The sequence below is a fragment of the Rhopilema esculentum genome, chromosome 13 (assembly GCF_057945365.1).
Source record: "Rhopilema esculentum isolate cy_ngs chromosome 13, ASM5794536v1, whole genome shotgun sequence".
Lineage (NCBI taxonomy): Eukaryota > Metazoa > Cnidaria > Scyphozoa > Rhizostomeae > Rhizostomatidae > Rhopilema > Rhopilema esculentum.
This window is the reverse complement of record NC_142827.1, coordinates 10,703,125-10,729,947: the sequence shown is the minus strand read 5'-3', so window position 1 is coordinate 10,729,947 and position 26,823 is coordinate 10,703,125. Positions and strand designations below refer to the sequence as shown.

Sequence of the window (26,823 nt, the reverse complement as noted above, 5' to 3'; positions counted from 1 at the left end):
CCCTTCTCGAAAATGTTGGAGATGAAGTTGTGAACGTGCTATCCACCGCAACAGCCGGAGAAAACTGTTTGGCGTGATGTAGGCCACCACCACTCCCGAAATCATTTGGGGTGCTGACAAATCGCTTACGTTGAAAATTTCGCATATTCGCTGTGTTCATGCTGATGATTTGCGTCTTTCAACACTGATTAATTGAACAATAGAATCCTGATCCCCTGAAAAATAACGAATTATTTTGCGTTATTGCAAGATTACTTGAATGACGTTTTCAATAAAACATAGTAACTCTTTCCTGATTTCAAACTTTTCAGTAACTTGAGTGTACAGTTCAGCCATTCTTAAACTCCGGCCCGCGGGCTCTGATATTTTCTATTTCTCTGCAGTAAATGATAATGTGCGTCCAGTTGACTAGTAATTGGTCCGAAAGGGAGGTCCGAAAATAGGAATTACTTTCTTAAATCATTTAAACGCTTTTTAGCAAAATGTTTTACTGCTTTCATTGAATTCAATAGGTCGTTGATAAACTCACCATGACCTCACCCCTTCCTCCACTTTCTGAGATGCCAGGCCCAAGGCCAGACTTAATCTTTAGTTCACGAAGTTCATGCTTATTAGCCTATGTGTATGAGGCAGCGTATGAGGCACTGGCTAATGCTTTATTGCCAAACTATGTTTTATTTATTTTCTCTCTCCATCTTATTTTGGGTTCATTCATTTGTAAAAAAGTTGATTATTCGCTGTTATTCTAAGATAAATCTTAAAGTTTGGAAGACCCTTTTTCACGTCAACATTAAAATAGATAAAACTATGGAACTGTTAGCTTTTCCCCCCTCAAATTCTATTTTAGATGCAGTTTCTGGCCATCCCTAGATTGTTATAATCTAAAATTTTTCTTGCCGCCAACCATGGTGGCGGCCTTTTTTAATACAAACACAATCATTCAATTTTGGTCCCACTTTAAAAAACACGTTTTGCCGTCCCTGGATCCGACTTCAAGTGCATTAAGTCGACCTAACGAATATTAACGTCGTAACCTAAAAGTAGCACAACCGTCTTCTGGTTCAACTTGGCAAAAAAACGCATGCTGCAAACTTTCGTGTAAATCAATTTTTCGGCTTTATATACTTTGTTACAGTTTGAAGCTTTTAGTCCCCCTTGCCCAGAAAATTATCCCTGGCCTTGAGCGTGTAAATCTGTCGGGTATTTCACATTGAGCCAATCCCTCTAACATCAAGGCAGCAAAATGTTCCTAAATGTTATTATCCCCCTCCCTTTTTCTCTCCTCTCATCTACCATTCCAAAACTTATTTTGTAAAAATAAGCGCACCACATAGATATATGAATATAGAATCTAACAAGAAATAATAGGCCCGCCTATCTTATCTCTAAATTAGCCTGGTAAGTATGAGATCCGAACTTCATTTTGTGCACTTTTTTTGACACAAGCTATGGAACAGTCGAAAACTCAGTGGCCCCCAAAGAAAATCCACATGTTTTTCTGGCCCGGTACATAAAGCAATTAAGAACCCCTGGTATAGATAAAGAATCAATTTTTTATTGAGCCTTACAACAAAATAGGCCTTACCCTGAGTATCCGAGTCTCGTGAATCCAGGGATAAAGTATTGTAAAAGGCTGCGGTGGCAAGGAATGAATGGATGCAGAGGAGGGGAAGGATCCAGTTCAATCAATGTTTTATATTTCCAATCCTCGCTCAAAAATATTTTCTGTGACTAGTTTCAAACTATGCTTCTGAGACTTGATAATGGAGAATCTGGTACCCTGGGTAATTGAGCCTACACAAATTTTTTCTCGAACAACATCGAGTGCAAATTTGGCTCGAGAATATGCTCTCAAATTCTAATTCAATGTAATTTGACAAAAAATACTTGCATTTACAAGGTGATTTTTTGCAATGGCAGGAATTGTTTTTAACGTTTTACATCACATCACATTTTTGACAAGACGCGTTGCCTAGGGAACTGAGAAAAATGAAAACGGCTTTTTTGAACTTTTAACAGACTTTAATGAAAAAGAACTGGATACAAAACTTTTCTCTATGACAATAAATGACATGTTTGACTCCACCCTCTGATTTGGCACATGGTCTATCAGCGATAGAGTTGGGTCCTAGTACAGTTAGTCCTAGCAAATAAGAAACTTTCTTTCTAACTGGCCTAAGAAGTTTCTTATATCATGAGATTTTTAGGCTAAAAGTTTCTTAACAGTTTCTAAAATTTCCCATGGCCGGGAACCATGTTTTGCTAAGAATAGATACATCACTGTATGATTTACCATATAAATTGCATATATTTAATGTCATTTGAGAATGAGTACTGCTATATACTTGTAGCTTACTTAATAGTTTTTCTGCCACCCAAAAATTAACTTTATTATATTATCTGAAAGTAAGTGTATTTATAAATTCCTTGTTAAGAATAAGACATATTGGCCAACATAAAGGAAACTTTATGCTACTCCTGAGCCTCAAATCTTTTACAAATTAGGGTCTTTCAGAAGATATTTAAGCGGTATAAGATTTCTTGAAAGATGTTTCTTATCTGAGGGGGCTTGCTGTAGTCTGTTTTTGGCTTGAATGCTTCTGATAAAAAAAAATAACTTACGAAAAATTTAGCAGCTTTCCCTTGCGATGGATTTTCAATTTTCACACCGGTGTCATTAAGATTTTTTAACAAGTTTCAAAGTTTGTTTTAGAACACTTTTTTAGTCTCTACCCTTTGCTTTGTAGAAACCTCGCAAAAACGGTCGTCGTCACAGGAGACTGTATATAGAAAAATATGCCCAAACTATTTGAGATTTGTAGACTTACGGCAATTCTGGGAAATTCAGCATTTTTAGCATGTTTAATATTGGGAGAGGGGCATAAGCCCATCTTGTTCGCCCAAGTTTCAATTCTTTGTGTTAGTACATTGTTTCCTTTCGGTGACAGCTGTGGTTAAAAGCACAGTCCGTTGGGTCATTCATTGCTGCCTTGAGTTTTTGTTGCATCAAATTTCACCAGATTTAATGTAAGCAGCTAACGCAAGTGGATGGAATTCCTTATAAAGGCTGAGCTCCCCGAAAGATCAACAGCCGAAATCCGAAAATCGTAAAATCTTCAAAGCTGAGCATAAAAAGCTTCGTTATATATGATTATATGGCATGGCACAAATTTCAACATGGTTGAAAATCTGTCGTCGGGGGTTGAGAAATTTAGATGGAGGATTCAATCTTAGAAAATTATACTTCAGATCCGATGATATCTACAATTGTGGTTGATTTTCTTTCATATTTTATCTGTCTTTTCTTAGATTAGTAAGTTCAGCAACGAGCTATTATCACTAAAATATGAAAATCAACAGGTGGACCGGGTAAAGTGTTGGTAGCAGAGTCACTTGTTGAAATCCCGTTCTGAAGCAATAACTCTCAGTTTCTCTCGATCGTCTGGCTGAAATGGCATTCCAGGATTTGGACAGATACGAGATGCTCTTGCTGCCAGGTTCTTATTCTTGGATTTTTGGATCTCCGACGCATAATACCGGAAGAAGGAGGGGTGCACAATAAGGCGCCCAATAAGCGACGGCGCACAACTTGAACTGTAGGGTAATACTTCTTTTTATCGTTTTTGTGTGCAAACTTGATAACGACTGGTCTTTTTATTCGATTATTTTAGGTGACAACACGCATAGGAAACCAATATTTAGCGAGAGAAAACTTATCAATAAAACTTTTATAGAATTTTTTCTCTAAAATCAATTATTGTTGTGCTAAGATTTATTTATCCTCTGATAACAATGATTAAATTTTCAGAAAAATTTTGAAATTTTATAAGTACAGAAAGATTCTTCTCTTCGGATCACAGATCACTAAAGTCTTAATGATTGCTCAACGCAAACCATATCTTACTCTCTGTCTAGAGAACAGGTTACTTTCGGTACATCTGTTTTAAGGAATTTTACACTGATTTAATTCTTAAACATAGAACCATGTACATCATGTAGTTTTCATGACATTTCGTATATATAATATGTACAAAAGTATGTACAATGCACAACCACAATCTTGGAAAGCCTTAGATACCACAGGACGTTTTTAATGACAAAAATGTTGCTACAGTATGTGAAGTGACGGCGATAAATCCTTTGAAATCCGTTTTATTTGATGCGATAAACCCTTTGTATGGCATTACATTGCTAGACGATACAGGTGCTAATGTCAAGCGAATCATAATTTATTGATAACAATTGGGCATTAAGGTTCTTCCAGGCGAGAGGATAATCCAGTTTGCAGGCTTGTTCTTCCAGTACAAAACTGGCCAAAACTAAACAAGATGTCCTTTAATTCAAGGCTATTTTGATTGGTTGCGGGTATTCCGAACATGTTAACTACAGCAAGTGCTAAATACTGAGGTTTGCTTGATAAGGAACCATGAAACTCACCTTCTCCCAACCATCAATGATCCTTACTTTTGCATCCAAATTACATTGTCTTTTCGCATTTCGCTGTTATTCTCGCAGATCTTTGAAGTTACCACAAGGACACGAGGAATATGTACACACATTTGTCATTTGTCAATGACATTTGCTCTGAAACAACACGAAGCTGGTTTTTATTGACAAAATATGGTAAAGGCAAACGAATTCTCAAATGATGTCCCTTATAATGATAAACATATATGCACACAAAACATACATTTATAGGCAGCCATCTACCAGTGACTGTCAATGTTTCAAAGGAAAATGTCTCTTTTACCTTGTCCTCAATAGGTCCACCCTGTCTTGTGCCCTAACAGTGCCCGGCGAACCATTGGTGTGACAGTGAGTATTTGAGAACCGCGTAACAACGCGTTCGCGCAACCAAGCAAAATAACTAGATGCCTATTTCAATATTAGTTTTATTCGTCACCTTATAATCCCCATGGTTCAATTACTACCATAATTCTGCTTCCGTCTGTTTGATGTAGTGTAAAATGATTGCTTTGTCTAATTGCAAATACAGGTTCAAATAATGAAACAAGGTGCTGTTTAACGCGTTCAGGATCTTGTTAATGCGTTGAAACATCTTTTGGGATTTGGAAAGAAAGTCCTATGTAAAATTAGCCCACCAATAGTTTCTATGCCTTTTCATGTCAGACCTAATGACAGCAATCATCACTTGAAAAGGGACCGTGAACGTTTCTCTTTTAGCCTACCTGATTGGGTACAATCGTACTTTTATTTCTAACAAGGACTGTTCAAAACGCCTTCCAACTCATCATGTTCCACGATCCTGCAGCGTCGCCAGCTCTGTATTCCGTGAGTGCCTTTGACTACATCCAGTGCTTTTGGGATGGCTAGATAGAGCAGAATCCTTGTGAAGGGCGATCACCTCTGGCTATGAAGGGGATTCTTGGAATTAACAATTTGATTCAAGCGACTTTGATTTTACAATCAAACAAAACAACAATGGCGTGTTAGCAAAACTCCAATTTAAGCATTTTTACAGAAATAGTTCGGAATAAAAATTAGTTGACAAGGATTTATTTTCATTAGCAATTTAATCTGAGAATCATGAATACATGGTTTTCTTGAACTAAAGTGAAGAGAAAATAAAGCCTGTGACGCCACTACATTTGAATGACAAATTTGATACAGTAAGCAGGGATCTACATTCAAAATTGGCAACATGACCCATGTTTATGCTGTCTAAACCAGAGCATATTATTGAAAATCACACCGTAAATTATCTTAACCTTTAAAAAGATTACAAAGTTTAGTTATAATGTTTATCCAAATAATGATCAGTCTATAAACGAATTTACTTTGGCAAAATGCATAGTCTACTGTGTAATGTGTCTTTGAAACACTGTAAATGCGATTTAGCTCCTACTGGAGTCACTCGTGCTGAACATCGCAAAACGAATCAGAAGACATGTCAAAATTGTCGACTGTACTCCATATTTCTACTTACTTTCTGGTGGACAAGAAAAGGTTTATTCTTGCAATGAAACTGCTACTTGTTGATGTCAAGTCCATGTTGCAACACATTTAAAGATTTGTGGATAATTACCATTTCTCTAGGAACAGTGGTAATTTGCTCGGCTTTCTTAGCCAATGCGAAAGACTTGACGTCAAATAAACTTCAAAACCAGTAACTTTGAACCAGTAAACAAAGAAGTTTAAGATTACTCGCAATCCCCCATTACCCCAAACGCAACATTTTCTACTTTCTTGTGACTTTCAAACAAATTCACAGTAAAGGAAGCAAAAAACCGACACTCTACCTGAAATGTTGGCCAATGTCATTTAAATGCTTTGTAGAAGAAATATTTGCAGCACAAATTTACGAGACTTAGGTGACCTTAGAGTTTTAAGGCCTGCAGTATCTTACCAGGCACAAAAACATCTGGATTGGCTAAGCTCGAATTTAAGTTGGAAGCCAGCTGCAATGGAAAATCTTTTTCAAAGGATTATAATTCTAAACACGTTGAGATTCAGAAAATTGACAGGGGAACTTTGTTTTGCTGAAGTCTAGTTGTCACATGCAAATTCATGTAAAAACTACAATCGAAATTCCCAATACCTTCTCCTTGAAATTAATAATACGACTTGTTTACTTCATTTGGCTGCAGAGACGGTTCTAAGATTGCCATTGTTAGAAACATTGTTTCCTAGAAGCCAGACTGAACACTCAAGTCGCTCAATTGGCATGCATTTGTAACCTGCCTTTGTAGATTGAATTCTTCTTCTAACAGATTCACCTACCTTGTTATATTCTTCGAACATTTCCTCCTCGCCTAAACTATTTACCTATTATTAACGATTGATGTTCAACAATCCACAAACCATAAAACCACTAGAAAGAAGAAAATAAACTACTTTCGTGGCATTTAGCCGATCAAAAATCACTGAAGGTAGAAAATGGATATTTTGTTGCAAGAAGGACTAAGCAAGTTGCTCTTTGCATGCATAGGTAGACCATTGACAATACCACAGATTATGAGATATGCTGAACATGGTACTGCTGAAACAACATTTATTTTAAACGTTGGGATTAGCATGTAAAACTCAATATTTTCATGCTATTAACACAAGCAAAATATAGAAATGCATTCTACAGAGGTTTGGAAAAGGAAGAATCCACATGGATCAATCTGGCTTGCTAGATATTTCTATTTTGATTCCAATTGCGCACCATTATTATGTTAAAATTTCTTTAGAACACTCTGTATGTACGTATGTACGCTACATCACATAATATCTAGTAAACAGTCTGGATGAATGCAAAGATAGAGAGACGCATTTCATAGGATACCATTGACCGTTACATTTCCAAAATATTATTTGAATCTTTGTAGCCAACGAATGGTAACTACTCTTTTCAGAAACTCTGAAGATTGACAATCCAAAATGTGTGATTTACATTAGTGTGGTCATTTATCCGAAGGGGGGTGTGGCAATCTAAATTGGTTGTATAGGCTTGCTTGTTGCACTTTGACAAAAACTAAAACTTAGTAAGACTGTCTAAATTGGAATTAAAGATAGAATTAAAACATTGGCTTTTTAGGATCCAGGTAATAAGTCTGAGCCTTGTAGAGATTATGCAAATATTAAACAATCTAAATTATTAATAACCTGAATATTTAAACGATTTTATGGATGAACACTGTAAAACAGAACCAAACATCAGCAATATACCACCGACGGAGCATTGGATGTGATTGTGTTTCTACTTCTTTGCTTTTTTCGAAGCACGTGATATCATTAAAATGAAAAGGGTCACATCTGTGATCTTTTTTATAATTGCCAATATTTTAATTAAAATGGTTGATTTTCTTACCGATTAGGATATCTCCAGTTATTACAAAATCATACTGAGAGTTTACGTCAGGTCATTTTCACTCAAGTACTATAGTATCTACATTTTCAAGAGATAATTAGACAATAAAGCTAAATTTATACACATAAAAAGCACTTTTGAAAACCTTTGGAGAATCTTCATAGTTAATGCTTGTGCTTATCAAATAAGACCGAACCTTTTACAAGAAATAGGCAATTTTCAAAAGAAGCTATCGAGGAAATCATGGACAAGATCGTTCTTGTACGGTGGTCACAAGAGCCTTTTTTGCCCAAATGCTATGTAATGAACGTAGACCCGAATTCACACACAGTGAGAGACCAAGGACTGAATAAATTCACAAACATTTTTGCCATCTAAAATATGATGTGAAATGATTTGTGTATATGTACATTACAATAAGTTTTCCTGCAGTACCAGATAACAAACAGTGCTCCCTAATTCATGTGCTGTGCAAAATTACTCCGCTGCGACACCCCTGTAACCAAGAGACAAGGTGATCCTCCGCAGACCCGTTTGCAGGCTTGGATATTCAACATTGAGGCGATCAACGATTGTAAGCAACGACTGAAATCGATCGCGTTGTTTTTGCATTTCTGCTTCTAATTTATCCTCAGTTTTGCAAAGCAGCGAGTATTTCTTGTCTTTGAGCGACATGTAATACTTTGCCCGTTGTTGTTTGGAAACTATGTCTGCAAGATTCTAAAAAAGAAACAAATAATGTATAAAAACAAATTCATTCCTAGACAAGACACCTTTTTTCAGGGTCATTAACATCTTAGCACTGTTCAGCAAAACATTCACAATATCAGTTGCACCAGGGTCTATCTGCTCTACATTTCAAAGGTTGCAACATGACATAGCTAGAACCTAGCCCTCGTTTGTTCTACGCCTCATCAGCACGTGCTATGTTGCTCAAACTGGAAATGTCCTGTTGTCCAATCATGACATTTTGTAGGTAGTGAAGCCCACTTTTTGTAGATACATAAAAAGAAATGCAATGCGTTTTCTATCTACTACGACACAACACATTTGAATGACTTAAACGGCAACTCGAGTCTCGCTTACCCTGTGCCGTGTCTCGGACAAATTCTCAACTTCAGCGTCTTGCTCGTCAATGGCTGATGACAAAGTCTTCTCTGTTATCTGTTTCTCCTCAAGTTGCTGACTCAGCAAATGTTGATGCTCTCTCAGCTGACGAATGTCTAGAAACGACAAGAAAGCCACCAAATTATAAAACATTCAAACCAGTTTTTGAAAAACTACATGGCACTGCTAATGATAAAATTTAGATAGCTACAATATAATATCATATGATATTAAACAGTATTACACTATATAATATTAAAATATTACAAATTATCAAACAATTAAATTAATATAACAGATTTAGAGAATTGGATGCAAAAATACAAGGAAAAATGGAGGGCTTTTATTGTACTATTTAAAGGGAGGTAATGTTTAGCTTTTAAGAAACATTTTTAATCAGATCTATCATTTCCTTTGACTGATCTTTTGAAGTCTGCCGCATCTTCATAAAAAGGTAACAGCACTTTATAACAAAAAAAGCTTCTTCAACAAAACATTTTTCACGTGCATTGCTGTCACAAATACATTCAGAAAGATATAATCGCTTCTATTTCTATCTTTGCCTGCATGTGCCAACATGAAAACTGGTAATCTACGCTCAAAGAGAGCCTCGTTGACATAAGGCAAGGCAGGACGGGACACATTGTGGCTAAAGCGTATTTGTAGATTAGTTTGTAGATATAATCGATTGATCGTTTGTTAAGCTTAAAGATAATTAATCCGATGTTGATTTAGAACATTACAAAATCTAACAGCCGATAGGCAATAATCAAAACAACCAGTGCAGTGCAAATCAGGAAAACTCAAGATAATCCTGTATTTGCAGTGGCAGAAAAGCGTCCATGAGGTGGTACCAATGGTCAATCGCAGCAATACGTGAAATGCATGAGGGCATCTCCTCAATAATTGATTAAAGTACAAAATACGCCTACCAAGATCTTTTAAAGGTTTTCAATGCGTGGTAACTATATCTTAAAAAACCTGGCTCATTTTCTGAGGTCAAAAATACTACTTCGATAGAGTTCATGATGAAAATGAACCCCTTAAAAAACGGAATCATAATGGAGCTACCAATGGAGCTTATGCCAATGGAGGACATACTTTTTGCGAACTGTATACAGTGGCGTAACGTACGGTGTGCACCTTTAACAAAACTAAGGGTCTCAAAGCATATGGGCCGCGAAGGCGTCCCCAAGTAGTTTCTCGAAAAATTGGTTTTTCGGTGAAAGCATATGTTTCTTAATAGCATTCACAGCATCATCAAGATGGGCGAAAGACTGGATATGGTTTGTGAGCAACAATAAAATAAAAATGCAAGATATAGCATGTCAATTAGGGTTCCTTCGAATGAACATCCATATCGTTATAAAATGTTTGCATTAGATTTATGAGAATATAATAAATATTATTTCCTCAATGAGGCAATTTGATAAATCTAATTGATTTCCTCAATTAAGCAGTTTGAAAATATTAATCGATCTAGATAGGTTCTCAAATGCACGTTCAAGCCGCATCTGTTTATACTGCATGGAAATCCGGGAAAAGCTTAGATGAAGATCAAAGAAAATATCTCAAGCAGTAGAATTTCTTTTCATATTTTGCTGTATGTTGTTCCTTTTGGGTTCTACAGGAATACCTCATAGAGTGAGTACTTAGGCTCTAAAACCTGACTCAAATTCAGTTAAGTATAAGGGCCCCAAAACACTACTTTCAATAAGGTCCCCACACTGCTCCATTACACCACTGACTTTACACAGCACTGATCTAAGACCTTTACTGTGTTTAACAATGAGCTTGAAAAGAATGCTTACATTCAAACTGAAGCGTCAGTTTTACTGACAAACCTAGTGTCATTTGATTGTATTCCATGAATATGATAAAACATTCTCCAGACCAATGAAAATATTTGGTGGAACTTCCAAATTCAGGACCACTAATAATTAACTGCAGCTTTGCGGGAACCTTCTTTTCACAAATGCTAAGTAAGGTTACTGATTACCTGAAAAAAAGGGGCCCGGTGTACGAAGAAAATATCTGGTACGTAACATGAGCTCAGTAATAAGACGGCTGCAAGAAGGATTGGGCTTTCTTTGTAATGTTTATAAAGAGAAAATAATAGGATATGGGGTCTCAGAAGTGTCAGAGCCAATATAAGCAAAAATGAAATTAAGGAAATATGATAGAAAACAGCATTCCTGAAATTTGGCTTTCAATGCACACCCTTAGTGACAGGGAGGTGAATGTTTATGCACCGAAGTCGAAGGCGTACTTTGAAAAATATTCAGATATGCAGAAGATGAAAACCTAAGGCAGCAAGTAACCATGAGATTTTACAAATTATCCTTCCATGGGAGTCTAGGTAACATGCAAAAAGAGGTAATAAAAATTGATAGCTTTGTAATAGCAACAAAACGTTTGGCGGGGTTCAAAGCGACCATTGGAAGCATTAGTTAGAAATTACCAGTTTTAACTTATTGATGGAAAAAACATATAATAAAGAATAGTTATGAAATAAAGTGTTGCTAGCACTGAAAAACGAGTGCGAGGATAGAAAAGTTCTCACTTGTAATAAGTCTGACGCAATAATTGTGATTTTTTGGTTATTGCCAGTTGCCAGAATTGTCATTGACGGTGAATCAAGATCTCTGGGGCTGATTTGTTTCCATTTATACATATCATTCATGACGATGATTTACAGAGATTCGTGATCATTTCAGCTGATTTACGACGACTTTCACAGATTTATGATTCATGACGATTGTCGATCACCAACACTGACTCATCAACACTGCTTCATGCTGATTAATGCTGATTCACAGCCATTTACATCCATTCACAATAGCTCATGATTATGCAGAGATGTCGAAAAGTTGAAGAGTTCGTTGTTTCATTCGAAGTTTCATAGTTAGAAAACGTGGCTTGTGATCAGTGTAGTAAGATTCTTAAGCTACCATAAGACGATACAATATGAGGCACATTCGGATGATCAACCAATCAGTCAATCAATCATACCACTTCAATCAATCAATCAATCAATCACTTAAATCAATCAATCATTTCATTACAATCAATCAGTGCATCGCAGTCAGCTTTATTTTCACTGATTAACTGTGTATACCGTATAGCACTCGAAGTCGATCATATACGATATAAGTCTATTTCACGCAGATTATTCTTCTTTCGAATTCGCACTGAAGTTGCCTAATATCACAATAGGGTCAGAAACACTTATTAAGTATATGCTATGGAAGTATGCAAGGGCCCCAATCAGCTGGTCGATGATAGTATTGTGCAAACGTGAGCGATATAGAGTTCAACAAACCATTTGTCTTGCTACTGACGTTGAGTTAAGTCAAAATCATTTCGTAGCTGCACGCAAAAGCAAGCAGGACTCTAATTAGAGGAAAGTGGAAATTCCTCGCTTGGCACTCCTAAACTGCAACAGCATAACCCCTTGTATCAGAACCCAAAACGTGTCGTTCGGCTGCAGCCAAAGGGTCAACCCGATGCATCAACCCGTCCTGGTGAAGATGTGCCAACTTCCCTTTTCGCACGGTCAAAACAAAAATTTGCAGAATTGGCTTGCTGATGACGTTGAGTCAACATCATGCGGGATAGAAAGCAGGAAACTACTTAGAGGAAAATGGGCTCTGTTCGTGTAGCATTCTGTTACGGTGTCACTTCGTTGGTTAGTTACTTACAGGGTCCCCCACCACTCCTATACGTACTCATTCTTCATACATAATTAATCTTGACTCTGACATTCTCTTGTGGGATTTGGGGCGCCCAATCAGATTTTATTTTATTACATATCAAAACATGACTACAAAATGGAATCAAAAAAAATTCTCATATTTGAAACAGAAACAAAATTGGCAAATTGTACAATAGGTCAAGTCTTCAATTTTATTAATCTTAGACAGATAAATATTTGGGAATGAAAGTTAATTTCGACAAATTTGAGCTCTGGTTCGGGTCCACAAAATGCATATGGAAAATAATGGGCATTACAAAATCAAACCACAGAGTTCAAAATCACCAAACTACCTAAAGAAGGTTATGGAAAATGGCCAGAATAGGCAGAGGTGGGAAAGCCTAGACTGGGACAGAGTAATAGCAGATACTGAGAAGTTAAGGATAGGTAGAGACAAGGGGCGAGCTGGGAAAGGACTGATAGACAGCAGGGAAGAAAAGTGGAGTTAGAGAGGCGCAAGAATGGCAGGGATAGCATGTAGGGATGGGAAAGGATATGCTAACTCCAGAGATGACAGTTTTTAACCAATGCAGTGGTTATTTGTTACACAAAAGCCATCAAAATAGCCCATAAAAAAATTCAACTTATTGTTTAACGTTCCCCTTTACATTTTGTACGCCATGTTGGTATTATCTTTGAACTTTTTGCTTTTTTTATCACTCAGCTTTGTTCTCAAGTCCTAGATAAGACCTTCCTATAAATATAAACACCGTAATACTGTTAAACATTTTTCAATTTAAGCTGTTTAATCAAATCCATTTCATTGCAAAATAAACCTTCAAGGTGTTTTTTCAAACATTTCTTGAATGAATTAGCCTTAGCTTTCTTGATAGAACCAATAATGCATCAGGTGGTTTGATGTAAGCTTTAAAAGACCTACCATCGTCACAAGAACTTGCATCTTGCGTTGTTTGTTTTATCTTCTTGCGAAGTTCGACAAGCTTCTTTTTAAAATTTCCCTTTGTGTCCTTGACTTTTCCCGTCTTGGCTTGAGCATCGCCTCTGAAATATTTAAATTTGATCAACTACCCTGACGAATGCGAGAGCATGTACCATCAGTCCGATACCTTTTTAACAATTTACCTTTAAATTAGAAATATGAGACAAGCAAGACGAAATTTTTAACAAGAAAACTTCCTTCCTGGATTTGCTTTTAATATGGCTTATTTGTATCGTTTGTCCAGATGATAATTGAAAATTTTGTCCTAACTGTGTGAAGAAAACTTCACAAAATTCGCAAGATATCAAATTGGTCCAAATAATGCTAAACTGCTCATCTGCTGTACGGCAAAACAACTCAATTTTGTAAAAAGTCTTAAGAACGTTTTGTTGATGAATTCATGAAATAGCTTCAAGGCTATAAATGTTTTCGGTCACTGGTATTTTGAGCCATTGATTTTATGAGATCCCATGTGTTATACGACAAATTATATCTAGCAAATAAAAAAGAATTTCTAATGAATAATGATCGTGTATATGTGTTTTTAATTGTCGTTTTTAAACTCAATAAAGGTACCAAGTTACCAAGATTTAAAAAATGAAATGATAAACCTTTCTTCTGTTCGAAATAATTTTAGCGAGCACAACCAGAACATAATTCATATGACCAATTTGGCTAAATTTAAAATATAAGCCCTATAGTCATGACCGCATAAAATGTACTAGAATTGAAGGCTTTGAATATAACAGTTGGAGAGTTTGCGATAGATTTGCCTTTGCAATCAGATAAAAAGGAATCAAAACTTAATTGGGATCCCTCCCCAGTCGTTTTGACAATACAAAAAAATCTCAGATGGTAAGTCAGAAATATTCAGCTGCCAAACAAGGCCTATTAAAAGAGAGAGTTGATTTTTCAGAGATCAGTGGCCTGAATATGCAATTCGCTCCAAGTGATGTCTATAACGGCCAAATTTCACAGTGAAAAATTTTGAAAACGCAAAAAATGAACTCTTATCTTAGCTGTGCTCATCAAACGCAAATTGATCATGCCGAGAAGAACGAAAAAACGAGGTAGGAATCAAAGCAATAACTGTGTTTTAACTTCAAAAAAAGCAATAAATCCACTCACTTTACGATTATGCATTCTCGCTTGAACACGGACTTCTCCATATCCTGAATCATCTTTTCTTGCTGCCTCATCAGCTGAGCCAGCCTCACTTCCATACGATGAATCTCAGCCTTCATTGCGTGAATTTCCCCATGCCCAATATCTGAATCGACTGCATGTCGCGCTTCTCTTGCAAGTTGTGTCTTTTTTTCCCACAACATTATTTGTCGCCTGCAATTAAAAGTTGAAGGTGATAACAAACCGTTGTTGCAGTGCAAAAAAGGGGCATAACAAAATCACCTGAATAGCGCCATTTACCACCAACTGTCAGTTTCAAGGAGTTAAGTTCTCCCCTGAGATGCTATTCAGTAGCCTAGTTAACTACGCTATTCAGTAGCTCGAAAAAGAGAACGTCAACTGCTTCGAATGACTGAAGACAAGGCCCTTAGCCATTGGAACACGGTAAAGGCTGCTCTTCGTTCCTACAGAAAAAATCACAAAGCGTATATTGAAATGACACACTCCTTTTAGAAGGTTATGTGCGTTTCATATTAAGTGAGTTATATATGGTTCATATTGTGAAGCTATCAAACTTACTCAGCCTCGACAAGAGCATTAAGGAGTCGTTTTTTCTCTTCTCTCAAACCATCTATGTCATTTTGTGTTTGGATAGAATTCAACTCCGCTTCCTAAGAACAAAAAGTCAGAAATCAGTAAAAAGAATAACGTTGACGGGTACTTTTGCATTTTTCCCTTCCTAAAAGAATAGACTATAGCAGTTACAGTTTTTATAAACCACCACCCCCCTCTACTAGAAAAATAAAAACCTGACTGTCTCAAATAAAAGTATATACAACGTTAATAAATGGCTAAAATTGTTTAATAGAAAGCTGGGCCGCCTTACATAATTCTAGGTTTTAGCACCTTACAAAACCGGAATGGTTATCGAATTTTATCAATATAAGAATATGTCATAGTTCATATTTCCAGCATTATGTATGAACCACTCTATTGGAAATTTATCACCAAAGGATTACCGAGAATTATGCAATACAATCATATCAATACAATCATTATGCAATATCATTCCCTATATGGGATTGTGAATCAGTACTTTTTAAAGGTTTGGTATCTTGTGAGTAAAATATTTTACATGTAACACGAACAAGAAACTGATAAAAATCAACTAAAAACCTCGCCGAAGGTTTCTAGCTTGTTGGATTTGGTAGATCTGGGATTCTGGAAACTTCACTGTGTTGGTATCAAAATTATTGGAACAAACCTTTAGCTTTTCTACAAATTCGCCTTCTTTCAGCACGTTGTCTTGGTAAAGATTTTGCTGTTTTCCCTTATTCTTGTGAATCAGAATATTGAGTTTAGTCATATCATTTTGCATTGATCGAATGCTTCGTTCGATATCGTTCATCGATGTTTGCTGCGACCCAATCTCACCTAAACAGAAAATCACTCAGTTTGAAACAATGCATATACTTATCAAATGGCGTGAATCCTTTGCCTTACAGCTTTGGTAGATATAAAATCTGCCTTTTCGATCAGTTACTTATGAAAGGTAAGTGCAATCATACTTCATAGGCCAGCGATGACAAAATACAAGTTAACAGTAGAATTCATAATCAGAAGACTATATTACACTACTCTGTTGGAAAATCAGAATGTATGGCGACACATTTTGCAGGAATGGAATCATTATTATCTAGACTGATGTAAACATTAGGCACAACAAGAAATACTTCTAAATTGCATGTAACTTCTTAACAAGCATGAACCAGAATGCAAATTGAGACTCTCTGATACCAAAAATGTGCCTAGTTCCAAGCACAACTATTAAGACTTGAAAAGCAATGACAGGAATTTGAAGAAAACAATGTTACCATAATAGCAACTTTAATTCGCATTAGTCATGAGCAAAATACATACAAAATGGAGGAAATGAAAATGAGATTTACCTTCAATTCTCAATTTCTTTTGTAACAAGATCGTAGACTGTTTTTTCAGTGAATCGATTTCATTGTTCTCATTGGTTGCATCCTTAATCATGCGAACCAATTCATTCTGTTGCCTGAGCCAGAACTGCTGCAGTGACAGGCACTCGGTCACCTTTGCGTCAATCTGCTTCTGCAGTGTCTTTATTTGGAATTCAAGTGGCCCTGTGTATTCTTCGTCCTTCATAAATGAAGAGCATGTATTCTCTTATTAAACCAACCCAGCTAATATGATATTTTAATAATCATAGTAATATACGATTGTAATATACGATAGCAATAATGGCAATAGCCAGTGTTGGAGCTTTGTTTAATTATTATGTATGAAAATATATAATTAAAAATGGCTACATGCTTACCCCTTCTTTTGAGAGAATCTGGTCAATCTTCTTGTTATATTGATCAATAGTGCCTTGTTTCTTTTCAATCACGGCATTTCTTTTTACAATCTCGTTTTCAATACGAGATATTGTGTCATTTTTCTGGTGAATCTCATTGTTGATACCCGACAGTGTGTCTTGCAGCCTTCGGACTCTTGAAGTAGCATTAGATACTTCCAAAATATCCGTCGATATCTCATTCTCAACGTCTGCCATTGCTCTTTCCTAAACAAAATAGAAGATCCCTATGTTATAGCTGAACAACAGTTCTATTTTTTCAAGCAAACATTGCCTCAGACATATCCTAATGCTGTAAAACAAGCATATGATAAACAAATTAAATTTCTTCTCCTTCACCATTCCTGTATGGACACGATTTCATCCGTAGACCTTATGAAAACTATACGAAAAGCAAGTCTTCGATAATTTGAATCAGCTCTTGGTACCTTTAACACAATTTTTAGACAGGTCGCTGCGAAGGAGGTTTCCCATGATGCATCTATCAAAGCATAGGTATAAGAAGCTTCTTTCTAAAGGTTGGCAAGCAACCAGGAAAACCTTAACACAAACTTACCAGCTCTGTAGCTCTTCGACGCACTTTGTCGGTCACTTTCTTTGTATACTGGGACGCTTTATCTGCCGTTAGCTGTTCTCGCATCTTCTCCATGATCATGTCCTCGAGCTTCACTTTTTCCAAGAATTCTCGTTCAATTTGCTTCCGGAGAACACTTGCTTCGTTTTCTTTCAAAGTCGCTTCCTGTAAAGAACCTCCAACTTAATAAATATTTCTAATACACCTGAGAATACAACAACCCTATAAATACAAGCAAGTTCGCTTAAGAAACGCATCTATTGCTAACATATATCGATTATATGTCTAATTAATCTACAGCTACCAAATTATTTCTAGTGCTCCCCCCGTAAAATATAGGACGTTTTGGAACAGCGGTTTCATATATATTTTTCTTATTTAATTTTTAGAGTTTGCCTTTAACAAAATTGATTTACAAGGGGCCCTAATTATTTTTTTTTAAAAAAAGATTTTTTTTGCTGAACGTTTCTTGCTTTATCAACAAAGTGATATTTTCAACACAGCTCATAATAAAACAATCTAAATTAATGACACAAACACTAAACAAATCAGATTAAAGTCGCGGTCGAAGTCACTTCTAAACTGCATTTCAGATTCTATCTTACGCTTTGGTACAAGACTAATGATATATAGATATGACTTTTCGCTACTTTCACTACACAATGTGAAGAGGCTGACATAAACCACATACGGTCGTAGCCCTGTTCAGCTGTTGCTCCGTCTCGTGTAGTGTCCTACTATATGTGCTGTACTGTATCTTCAACGCCTCGTGCTTGTTTTGGCAAATTGCGATCTGTTTCTTCAGCATAACAATGTCTCCCTCTATTCTGTTCTGCATGTACGTCAGCTGCTCGTTTTGCTCCTGTGCCTTCTTAATTTGCCGCTTGTACCCTTCCATTTCAGTCTCAATGGCCATGATCCTCTGATTCTGTAAACTGGTTTAAATGAAAATAAAAAAACTTGATATTGTTAGGGATAGCAACAGACAAAAACAATTATAAAATATTTAAACTAGGATTCACAAAGTCCTTCTTAGCCAGTAAAAGCAGGAAGGATACAGAGGCCACTAAGCTCTAAGAAATGGAGGTCAGAAATATCCTCAGGACATTATCATTATTATTATATCTTTTTCGTAAATAAATTTACTTTGTGTAACACATGATTTATAATTGAAATGCTTCTGTCAGGCAAGTCTCTCTTTTGCTAGTTCACAAGCTTCTTTCCAATTGATTTTATAAATGTCCCGTAGGTTTGATTTCATTTTTCAGAGCCAAGTTAGGCGGCCTCTTGGTCTTTTAAATTCTTCATCCGCGTATGCTTAGGCTAGCTTTGCAGGGGTTTGCTCTGGTAAACGAAGTGCATGTCCTTACCAGCTAAGTTGACGTTTTTCGATTATCTTGCTCCATGGAGTTTCATTGGTTTGTTGGTAGACTTCGTCATATTTCATTATTTTTGGATAAATTATGTTAAAGATGGATGTTCGTAATAGTCTTTTATGAAAACTGTCAATTTTATTTTCAAGAGATTTCGTTAATGTCCAGAGTTCTGAGTTGTATAAGAATATGGATGTAACGTAAAGGTTAAATGCTTTTAATTTTGCGCTGATCCTTATGTCTTTGTTGTTGAAGATGGGTGCGCAAATCGAATGGCGAGACCTTTGCGTCTGTTGATGTTGTTTACGGGACAGAAGGATTCAAATTCAAACGTCAATTCAAAAGACTGAGGAGTGTGAAGGTGGAAAACTATTTTCCATTCTCAAAGAAAGGTTGCACATGTTTAAACAAAAATTCATACACAAAATCTTTTAAAAGTACGTTCAGATCAACAAGACGATTTTGTTTATATATTTAAGATCATTCTAAATGCATCACGGGAAACCAATCGTGGATTCTCCTTAAAGAGGATGGTACCAAAAGAGCTGTAACTGCATACCTGACAGCCTCCTGCATAGCAGCATAAGCTTCGTCTCTCCTCCGCATTCCGATAAGGCTACTGTTCCACTGTTGTAGTAACTGTTTTTTCTCCAAATGGATTGCCTGCATAAGATAAAACTTTGGTTACTGGAAGTAAGCTAGAAAGCGAGGCTCACTAAAAACAAACAAAAAGAGTATGTTATTGAAAATAACTTCAAATAAAGGAGATAAATCGAGAATTAAGATTTATGAGCAAAACATATTGTGGACTTTCGATCATCTCATAAAAATCAAATCTGATATCCAAAAAGAGATTATCAGCACCTCGAGCTCAGTAGTCGCCTCCGTAAGAGTTTGTAACGCAGCTTTTGTTTCCTCCCTCTGTGCGGTCATCTGTGCTTCATAAAGCTGAATATCCTCGCGTAGATGGTCAACGGCTTGTGTTAAGACATTGACAAGCAAGTCCTGCAACGATGCAAATAACGTCAATACTCCCAGAAAACAGCAGTATAACTAAAGTTATTTTAGGTGTAAAATCAATTCACAAATCTACATTTACATTCTATCTATCCCTATTCAATTCCCTATATCTTAAGCCATGTATCATGTATCATATACACTCTCTTTCATAAGAACAGCTATATAAGAACACTAGCCTCCACAACGGTCAAAAGTTAAGAACAAATTAAGAGCAAGCTGAGGTTGAGCTACTGTAAAATGTTGCAAAACCATCTTATAAATTTCAATAAGTGAACTAGTGGGGGAAAATGATTGTGTATTTCAATTCCAGGAAAAAGGATATCTTTAGAAATTCAAACAGAGGATATCTGAGTGATATATTTGAGCATACATTTTTCAGTGATTAAATATCCAATTAGTAATGAGTATTATCAGTATTATGAACAAGCAATTAAGAAATCAACACTAGTAAGTGTTTCCTTCAGAATTAAAACTTGTTATGTGACAAAGGCACCAAACAATTAATCTTTTCAATCTTTATGAAAAATAAAAGTCAAAAGAAACTGAATCCCAAAGTTGGGAACATTATTTTCTAGATAACCCATTTCAGAAAAAAAGGAAAAACTTTACCTGCTTCTTTTTCTCTTCTTCCACCTTTTTTATTTCAACTCCAGCTTTTTCTGTTGCTCGCTTCATTACTGCAATATCAGAACGAACATCTTTCTTTGCATCCTCCAAGTATCGCAGTTTCAATGCCAGATTTTCCACTTCTAGTTGAAGCTCTGATGCTGTGAAAAATTTATAGATTAATATTAAAATTGAACTCAAAATTATTTAAAGATTGCAAGAGCTGATAACAAGCATGATAATTGTGCTTTCATGATTAAAAATTGAAATTGCAGCTCTAAGAACATTCAAGGAACATTGTTAGCAATTGTATACTTTGTGAAACCAATGATATTGCAACAAGAAACTCTTCACTTTTTATTTTCATAGACCACAACTTTACAATTTCAACAAAAATGTCTGAGGTAACTATTACTTAACTCTTAAATAATCATAGCCAAGCATTTCTGTTAGTGAGATCTGCAACATTCTACCAGTCTTATAACTAAACTATTGGTATCTTGAAAAAAGGAGCCTAGAGCAAGGCTATTCAAAAAAGGAAGAAAACAAATTACTTTTTTTCTGCTGCTGAGAACAATCTTGGTGTATTTGGTTATATTTTGACTTCACTTCTGTTTGAAGCATTTCTGTCTTTTTCCTCAACTGCTCAATCTCATTAAGTTTGTCATGATCTTTTTCTAATACCATTTGTTGCTTTGCAAGCTCCTGTTGCACTCCATACAAGTCAACACCAAGATCCTCTCTTTCCTTCTTCTTTCGTCCATGATCTTCACTCTGAGTAAAAGAGACAACACATCAGACACTGAAAAGTGGGTGCTATGGCAGCATCGACCCCAACAATATCCAAGAAGTACAGAGCTCTGTCACTGAATTATTTTTATCCTATGGTCTTATCTTAGCATTCACCATAATGCGTATAATCTTTCCTTTTGTATTCAATTCCTTGCATAAATGATCACCAACAACAGTGAATTTCTGTTGAGCAATGCTGCAGACAAAAAAACAAGCAAAAAAGATGAATTATTTTATTCATACCAGTTCCCTCAGCTCTAGTGTAACTTTTTCCAACTGTTTCAGTAAATGGGCTTTATAAGCAGCTTGGAACCTTTTCATAAGTGGCTGAAATGAAAAACCAATTACAATTTGGTGCATAAAGAATTCCATTAAGTTATCAATGCTAATAGCAAGAAAGAGAGTGCTACAAAATGACCCACAAATTCAAAGGACTCATATATATTTATATACAGAGGAAGTACCTCAACAAAAGCAATTACAGAAATCATTTCATTGAAAGATTTTAAGTAACATTTTCAAGGGGCTTTGGGTGTGCAAGATAAAATTCTAGGACTTGAAATACTGCCTGGTTGGTTTCTTCTAAGTATGGACTTTTTTCTAAGAAATAATTAGCTCATATCATAAAGTAACTAAGCATTTGAATTTATGTCAATGCTTGAAGAGAGAATTTGCTAGGCTAATGCACTTATCATACATTCCTATTTGAGATGCGGCAGACAGTTCTACTATTACCAGCCGGCTTTTAGTGCGTCAAATAAGAGGATATAAATGGATGTTACTTCTTAGGATACAAGTTTTTAAAAGACAATGCTTAGTAAATCAGCCATAGTTTTAAAAATTCATTCAGAAGAGAAAATTTACATGGCCTAATTACAGTAAATCTATTAAATGAAATGCTTTCTGGCTGACATAAAAAATCTATTTCAAAACTACAACACTCAAAAGTAAAATATCACTTTGAATTGACAGAATTTAGTTTGGTGATCCACCATACTGTTAGATCTGATAGTAACCCAAAGAAATGTTTTCATGGCCTATTCCTACTCACATTGATTCTATGAAGGTGGCATCCTAATGTGCAATAAACAGTCCTTGGCACCTCAGTGCACAACAGTGTTTGAATTTTTTACTAGCCTAGCAATTATTCTATAAAATAACATGCATGTAAATGATGCATGTGAAACAGATACAATAGAAAGGCTTTGCAGACTGTTTAATGGTAGCATGCCTGGTGCAATGATTGCCTTTGACATCATAAGAGGGGATTTGTTCCCAGGAAATCGCGAGATGAGAGAATCAACATCCAATCAACAAATAGCTATATTCTCAATTAGATGAAATTGATAGGCTAACCTTTTTGAATTTTTATGGATGACTTTTGTCAACTCCAATTAGCTCTTTTAAAAGCGTTTGTTAAAAAATTTCCAAATTTTCCTTTTAACAAAGATGTACATATCAGGAAGTAAGTATGCAAGGATAAACTCACATGTTCAGGGTCCAGAACAATCATGTCGTCATCATCAATGTCATCATCATCATCAGAACCGCTATCTATTCCTGCATCCATGCCACTATCTTGGACCTCTTCACCAAGATAATCTTCATCTGCTTGTTCATCAATTTCTTGAGTTTCAGGAAGAGATGTGAACTCGTGAAAGTCACCTTGAGAAATAGAACCATGTTGCCTCGAGCCTCCTCTGTTTTGATCTAAAAAGACATGCAAAAAGCCTCTTTTTAAAATATTTTTTTAATAATTTCATGGACTGTCAACAACAATCATTTGCATTATAATCTTAGATGCTCTTTTAGCAATTCTCTTATACACAGTCTAAAAAGGTACATTTTACAAGAACAAGATTACAGAGACAATGCCAATAGGAGCATGATTGACTGCAGAGCACAGCAGTTTCCAACAAGATCTCAAGCAAAAAGCAAAATTTCAAGAGTGCAAGTGTGCATGTTGGTATCAATGTGTCCTTGGATTGTGTGTAAAATTAGTGTGCAAAATAATGCAAGAGCCAAATAATATTTCATTAGGAACACAGATTTTAATCATGACAAACCTTTGGACCAATCTTTATCAGAAAATTTATTTGAATGAAACTTATAATTATTCAAAAGTTTGTCACATTGAAAGTTTTTGTATGAGCCATGCATGCAGAGTTTATATTTACTGAAAAAAGGCTACATTTTAAAACATGGTTTGCAAAATTTTTTAGTAGAAGTTACTCTTCCAAGCTAATAGGAACACCTGCACAGATAAAAAGCATTATGGTCCTCATCATCTATCAAGAAGTCAACATCACTTTCTTTTTCTCATTTCTCTGTTCCATCTGACTATACTTCCAAGATGTGCCTGATCATAACATCAGTCAGAAGCTGGCCAGCAGCCACAGAGGGGCTTGGGTGAGTTGAGCCCCCAAGATGGACAAAATACTGTTGTTGAGTTTTACATACTATGTTACAGTCTGTGGCTTTAGCCCCATCAGAAAGTTTCTCCAGGCATTGAACTTGGCAAGATAACCCTTTAGAAGATTTAAACTTATAGGAAATATCAGCACATATACCCTTAAACAGGGGACAAAATATGAAAGATTTCTTTCATTCTCTTTGCATTTTAGAAACTTTGACCTTGAAAGGAGGCTTCACTTAAGGTGGTTGGTTTAAATACAAATATTTTTTGTAGGAAACTAAGAATTTGAGCTAGTTTCTTAACATTGTCACATTTTCAGTACTCAACCAAAGATTCTTCAATTTTTCTTGAGATTTCGATGGAAATCTTTGAAAATATGTGTGAATGAACAACCTGATGTGATATTCCTTCAAACATCTAAAAGACTGTTCAACATTTGTCCAAAAATTTATTGGTCCAAAATTTCATCCCTAAAAATGTTTGTACTTAATGTAATTAAGAAGCCAAAATGAACCAAGATTTTTTTTATATATCCATTAAAAAGTTACAATACATAAATGCAAGCTACGCTACTTACAAATTTACTTTACAATACTACTCGGACGATACCCCGAGGAGCAAAAGACTATGACTACCCCGGGGCCATAGACACATAGTTAAAATAAACTACTATAGTCTGTCTCAAATTACATGCCACGAGAATGTCTGCGATCAATTCAAATTTAAGAAGCAAGAACCAAGATAAGAAAATGTATACAAGATTGATAGATTTTTTGTTAACAAATCAATGTAATGTTATATCCATCTTTAAGAAACTTAATTCTTCATTTGCATTAAGTAATAGAACACACCCATGCCACACCCTTTACCAGAAATTTTAGAAAAAATATCTCGAGTGTACACTTGCCATACTCTACAGTCGATACAACACTAACTCAAATTCAAGAATTTTCCCATAATTCATATGCTCCTAAACTTGATAGGTTGCTCTCTTTTTCGCAACATAGATATGACTTATTTGAAAAAATTAGTAAAGAGGCTTAATTAACTGCATGAGTAGAATTTTCAGGGAACGCAGTAGACTGTGTTCTTAATATCAAATTGTGTGATTGAGTTGACCTTTCCTTTCGTGACATCATATACCTTTTCCAAATTTGAGCAGGCCATATCATCACAAAATTATACTTTTCTTTGGACAAATTTGATTCTATATGGCAGTTGTAGCCAAGCTTTACAATTTGTGATATCTTATTCGTGCTTCAATTGCAAAAGTCGGTTGGTTTGACATTATTCTTTCATAAAAAATTAATCTGGGAACAATTTAAATCGAATAGGCCTAACCTGCGTTTCTCTCTGGTGCATCTGCAAGCTCTGGGTCAACTTCATCTTCAAGCTTAAATTCTTTGAGAGCTTTTATTGTTAGTTTTGAGACCGCGTCTGTGACAGACCTTTTGGATCCCTTTGAAGAAGGACGGGAGCGCTTTTCTGCAGACTGCTTTCGTTCAGCCATTTTCTTCTCAATTCTTCAGTTGACAATGCATTGTTGTTGTCAAGGTTCCAAACATCCATCACAGGGAAAAGAGCGTACAAGATTTTATGGTCTGGGAGAGAGGTTGTCAAAAAACGTAACCAGTCATTCCTTTGCAATTGTTACTTTGCAAAGGTTAAAATGAAAATTTAATTTTTTAAAAAGGCTGAAAAAGTAAAACACGGTATTTTCCTACTAGTTTCAAAAAGTAAAATGAAAAATAACGACGAGTTCTTGCGAACGGTTATACAATCTTCTTTTATATAAGAGCCAGTAATTGGAACTTCAGTCTGGCTGTTCTTAGTTTGTTTATAAATTATTAGGGGTGTAAGCAGTACAGTTGCTAGTTATCGCTCTCTGTAGAGGTTTTCAGGCCTCATTTGCAAACAAATTAAGTGAAACATTCTTTATTTGCTGACAAGTTTTTAAAATTCACCGAAAAAGCACCCCTAGATGGCAAAAAACTCCACAATTATGCGAGGAAACTTTGTTCAAAATTACATTTTTACAGTAGCTCAACCGCAGCTTTTTCTTAATTTGTTCTTAAATTTTGACCAATTTTGTGGCTCGTGTTCTTACAAAAAAAGAGTGTAAAATTTACTTTCCGTTTCCATCTTATTAAAAGTCCGATGTTAAAACATTGACTGTATTGAAATCTTGATTTCTATGGCAACAAAAATAAGATGGCTCTTTAAAACATTGTTTATTACCTAATCTGTACATTACCTTCTTTATATGCACAAAAAAATGTTAAAAGGTGGCCATTAATCATCATATCAAAAGAAGTTCTTCTGGTCTTCCTTTATCAAAACAACTCGAATTCAAAAAAATACTTGTCTATGCCTCTTCTTCCTCTTCGCTTCAATTTCTTTTTTTCAAAATGAATACCGCTCTCTTCATAGAAGCCGAATAAATCTGAAGTAAACATAGTCTCGACACCTGACACGGGCCTGGTCTGCACATCTAATGTAATATCTCTTTCCCATGTGCTTGTTTTAGAACGCTTTTTAAAAACAGTTTAAAGGAAGAACACTAGTAAACAAACACAGTTTTCCCAATGAATAACGCCTATCAAACAGAATGTCATACAAATAATATGTTTACAATAAAGTGATAAAGGTTTATGAACAAATAAATAGCTCAAGGGTCTCAAAATTAGAGGGTTTTGGGAGTCTCTTAACTTACAATGAGTTTAAAGGGCCTTAAAATTGCTATTCAATGTGATAGGTGCTTGAGGAATCATCTTCTTATCGAATGGTATGTACAGTTAAGTAAAATGTCTCATAAACTACATGTATCTGATATATTCCTGTCTTGGGCATTCCTGAAGTTATTTTAAACAAGTTCAAAACGGAATCATTCAAAACAACCTCAGTAGGAGCCATTCAC

The 26,823-nt window shown here is 35.7% G+C and overlaps 1 protein-coding gene across 1 annotated transcript; it reads right to left on the bottom strand.

The window, feature by feature from the left end:
* On the bottom strand, window positions 1–25,457 carry LOC135691851 (coiled-coil domain-containing protein 40). The gene is made up of 19 exons (XM_065209836.2): window positions 25,248–25,457; window positions 22,980–23,200; window positions 21,734–21,817; window positions 21,253–21,472; window positions 20,702–20,859; window positions 19,937–20,077; window positions 19,632–19,735; window positions 18,391–18,634; window positions 17,682–17,864; window positions 17,087–17,332; window positions 16,692–16,908; window positions 16,007–16,176; window positions 15,322–15,413; window positions 14,746–14,955; window positions 13,558–13,679; window positions 8,903–9,039; window positions 5,190–8,536; window positions 4,438–4,584; window positions 1–215 (listed from the first exon to the last, which is right to left on the bottom strand). Exons 1-17 carry the CDS (start codon window positions 25,414–25,416, stop codon window positions 8,294–8,296), a joined length of 2,961 nt encoding a protein of 986 aa, XP_065065908.2. The 5' UTR covers window positions 25,417–25,457; the 3' UTR covers window positions 1–215; window positions 4,438–4,584; window positions 5,190–8,293.
* Between the last annotated feature and the right edge of the window lie 1,366 nt (window positions 25,458–26,823).

Bases quoted from the DNA above. Each gene is read 5' to 3' on its own strand.
- LOC135691851 (XM_065209836.2), bottom strand. From the start codon at position 25,416: ATGGCTGAACGAAAGCAGTCTGCAGAAAAGCGCTCCCGTCCTTCTTCA. The intron at 19,736-19,936 runs GTGCTGATAATC...TATCTTATGCAG, and splicing joins AGGCGACTACTGAGCTCGAG to GCAATCCATTTGGAGAAAAA. The intron at 18,635-19,631 runs GTATGCAGTTAC...CATTTAAACCAG, and splicing joins GCTATGCAGGAGGCTGTCAG to TTTACAGAATCAGAGGATCA.